The following is a 4,281-nucleotide window of genomic DNA, read 5'->3' as shown; positions in this document are numbered from 1 at the left end:
TAATTCACAAACAGCACAGTTCACACAATAGGTGAAATTGGATTTTCTTCGTTTTTTTTAAGGGTAACTTTCAGGAGCTGGTTCTTTCCTTCCACCATGTGGGTTCTGCAGATCAGACTCAGGTCATCAGGTTTGTTGTCAAACACTTTCACACCCTGAGTCATCTCACCAGCTCCCAGGCAGTCTCTATTCTGATGCAGTTATAGTATCAGAACACTGGCAAGAGGGCTTGAACAAGGGGTTCAAGGTTTTGCCCAAAAATAAAAAGCTATGCTTACTTTATTTCTCTATTTCTTTTCTATACAAAATTGAATGAAAGCTCATGGTGGATGCTTCAGTGTGAAAGCTTTTAGATAATTGAACAGAAAAAAAAAGAAAGAAAAGAAGAAAAAAGAAAAAGAAAAGCAAGAACTTTAAGAACTTCTCCCACTGTTTCCTTTTAAAAGGAATCAGCCCTGAAAAGATTTTTATTTCATTTACATTGTTTTTCCAGTCATATTAGAGTTTGTACTGCACAGTTTACATATTTTACAGAATTAGATAGTTTCTGTTTCCTGAGCCAGATGTATGCCTGCTGAAAACGGGAAGTCTGTGTCACTGTTTGCATTTCGCACACTCAGCATCACACGCAGTATCAGAAAGAGAAGCACAGCTCTGTAATGGCCTTGAGCTGTTCCCTAACTGTTCTTGGATGCATGCAAAGTCATACCTCCATGTTTTCTTTTTACATCTAGAAATGAGCGCAAAGCTTGAGGCAGGCACATCTGGTCTCTTCCCTTCCATATTCATAAGGTTAGCACCAATGCTCAAAACCTGGTAGTTTCCAAGTAAATGTTGCTTAAAAATATAATAATTGTGTATGTATATCAGGAAAACTTCTGGTGGCCAAGTGAAACCTCCATGACTCAGGCCAAAGAAACTGATTAAACAATATGTCATATTTTTGACATAATTAGCAAAAGGAAAAAAATCCTTGTAATAGGGAAAATACTAATACATCTTCCAAGATCAGTTTCTTTTTGTGATTTTAAGTTAATATAAATCAATAAAATATAACTATATGTATTTATAGATATATGTATGTATATATCCTTTGGAGGAAGGATTTCTAGTTAACAAACTTCTCTTTCTCTCTCTTCCTCTCTCCCTTTCTTCCTCTTTCTCTTCCTCTCTCCTTTTCTTCAACCCTTTCTTCCTCTTCCTCCCTCTCTCTCTCTCTCTCTCTCCCCCCCCCTCTCTCTCAGGTTTATGTGTCTGAGTGTTTGACTGCATGTATGTATGTGTTTCATGTTCATGCTTAGTGCCCAATGCGGCTAGAAGAGGGCATCAGATCCCCTAGAATGGAGTTAAACATGACCGTGAGCCACAGTGTGGATGCCAGGAAGTGAACCTGGGTCCAGTGCAAGAGTGGTAAGTACTCTTGACACTCAGCTGTCTCTCTAGCCTCCAACCTTTTCTCATATAAGGCATGCTTAGTGTTACAATAATGCTTAATGTTGCGTGTCTTGCAAAACTCTTTGAAAACACAATTCCTATGATCTTACAAATGTGTCACCTTCCTTTCAGAAATTTGCATTTCACTTGTTTCAGTTAATTTTTCTCTGGTGCTGAGGACTGAGCATAGGACTTCATGCATTCTGGACAAACGCTACCATTGAGCTGCACTTGCAGTCTTGAAGTAACTGACTTTTCTTTTCTTTTCTTTCTTTCTTTCTTTTTTTTTTTTTGAGACAGGGTTTCACTATGTAGCTCTGGCCTGAATTAAAAACTGATCAAAATATTTCTCGAAAGAAAAATATGGATAGAAGATGCAGATGAAAGTTCATTTGCAACTTCTGTGCACACCATCTTTCCTGGGTTGTTGATTCAGCCCCGGGACTTTCAGGTTTGGAATCATGACTGATGCGCTATGGTGTATTTTTTGGCCCGTTATTGAGAAACAGAAAGAAGTGGAAGGAGGCTTATCTAAAATGCAGAGTCATTTTTATCCTCCCAAAGCTGTCATCAAAGAGCCCCGCTGAACTTAGAACGTGTTAACGTTTGCTGAGTGTTAAAGAGTTGACTCCAGCACCTTATATGCCTTTGATGGGATGTTGGTGGGCATTGGAACACAAAGTCTCCATGGAGGGCTTACTGTCGGGAGTAGTGTATGTTGCTGTATCTGGTTACTCGGTGTTGAGACGTCATTGGGGAGGTAGAGCGTGTGGTTTGGCTTATGTGAATGTCTGGGCTCATCATTTGTGTCACTTGAATTTCTGGCCCTACCAAAATACCACCACTCATCACTGGTCCTATACATGTATCACCTATGTTACCGTTGCCCATGTCAGGCACACCAGGGCTAGCCACCACTCTCTCAGCGTAGTATACATTGTGTGTGTTGGCTATCTCGGCAGGCACACAGATGTTCCCTTGAACATCATAGACAGGTGCCATCACGGTTTCGGTCACGACTACATTGGGTGGAAGCTGAGAGTCAAAGACAATCGTCGTGGGTTGTACACATGGGTCAGTGGCAGTGTAAGTTTCAGTCACTATGATGTCCCCATGAATCATGGGTTCAGAGGCTGCTGCCATTTCTGCTTGGAATTCAGCCTCCGAGAGAGTCATTCCTGAAGATTCATTGACAAAGTAATTAGGCCCCAGCAGAGGGAGGTCAGTGCTTATTGGTATACAGGCCTGGTGTGAGGGGAATGGTTCAATCTCTGTGTCCAAGCAGATTTCAGCTAGAGTCCTGAACTTTGGATCTAAAGTCTCCATGTAGCTCTCATCTAAGTCATCCACAATCCAACTGCAGCAGCCAATGGAGCCCACGGGTGAGCCAGTTCCTTCATGGTCATAAATGAGCAGGCAATCATTGGCTGGACGGCCTTCATCTTCATCTGCATACGCATACGCTTTCTAAGATGGGAGGAAAGACAGGAAATTAAGGTCTCTTTTTCTTTACATCAACCAGTGAGGAGTATTAGCAATGCTTTAGAGACTTCCGACCTAAAGATTTTGTGGACTACATTAAGAAATAAAATAACACTTTGATGTATTACTAAATTATTGTGTTTTTAAAGAGAGATCATTGTGTGAGTTAATGGGGTATAGAACTTCAGAAATGCATGTGAGTTTCCCTAATTTTAAAAGTAATAAATGACAGCATATATTTCGTTGTGTTTTGAATCAGATAATATTCAATTTTTTTGATTTATGATTTTTTTTGTTTCTGAGGTCACCTAGAAATAAAATGTGTTTAGTAATGTTCAAATTATTCATTTCAAAAGAGTTTTTTACACTTATGCATTTATTTGTTTGCACGTATGTGGATATGTTTGCATGCTGTCATATGGGGGTCAGATGACAACTTTCAGGTCAGCTCTTTCCTACTAAGAAGCAGATCCTGGGGATAGAACTCAGGCTGTTGGGCTTGGCATAAAACACTAAACATGCTAGGCCTTCTTGCTAGTGTCCAAATGTTTCTGTAATGAGATACATTGGACCAATCTGGAACAAAAGCATATGTAAAGATAGAAATTTCTGACAGTCGGAGACTTTCCTCAGAATGTCCTTGAAGATCTGTGTGGCTTTAGCTATTCAAAGATGATGACAGGAATAAGTTTAAAGATGTAAGGGTCTGAGAGATGAGTCCCTGTGATGTTTTACAAATTATTATTGTGGAGACAGCCTCACTGTGGAGCTCAGACTGGCTTCAAGTCTACACTTCTTCTGCCTGGTTTCCAAAGGTGGGGTTATAGGCACATATCATCATGCCTTGCTTCAAATTACTTTTCAAAAAGGACTTTTAAGACTAGACTCTTTTTTTTTGTTAAGATTTATTTATTTTATTTATATGACTACTCTGTAGCTGTCTTCAGACACACCAGAAGAGGGCATCAGGTCTCATTACAGACGGTTGTGAGCCACCACGTGGTTGCTGGGAATTGAACTCAGGACCTCTGGAAGAGCAGTCAGTGCTCTTAACTACTAAGCTGTTTCTCCAGCCAAAGTCTAAACTCTTAGCAGGAGCCCAGTGGATAAAGGAGAGCAGCAGAAAGTGAGCCTCTTTGTTTAGACCAGCAGCTGGAAGCACACCCAGCCAGCTTCCCCTTCCTGTTTTGGTCCATGCAGGGTTCCACACATGCTTTACAATCTCAGCCTCAGCATATTTTCTCTTTAAAATTTATTTTTATCATTCAATATATTCATATATGCGTATAATATGTTTTGATCAACTCCCACTCATTCCCTCCTCCCCAATCCCCTCTCCTTTCTCCTTTTTCACTGTTCTCTCTC

At 40.4% G+C, this 4,281-nt stretch overlaps 1 protein-coding gene across 1 annotated transcript in view; it reads right to left on the bottom strand.

Moving 5' to 3' along the window:
- Positions 1-436: 436 nt before the first annotated feature.
- Positions 437-4,281, bottom strand: part of Dsg4 (desmoglein 4) — a 37,007-nt gene continuing 33,162 nt past the window's right edge. The window contains 1 exon segment of the mRNA NM_199490.2: positions 437-2,901. Coding sequence (NP_955784.1) covers positions 2,131-2,901 — 771 coding nt within the window. The 3' untranslated portion in view covers positions 437-2,130.

This window comes from Rattus norvegicus, chromosome 18 (genome assembly GCF_036323735.1).
Source record: "Rattus norvegicus strain BN/NHsdMcwi chromosome 18, GRCr8, whole genome shotgun sequence".
NCBI lineage: Eukaryota > Metazoa > Chordata > Mammalia > Rodentia > Muridae > Rattus > Rattus norvegicus.
Note: the sequence above shows the minus strand (reverse complement) of the source record. Positions and strands in the feature narration are given on the sequence as shown.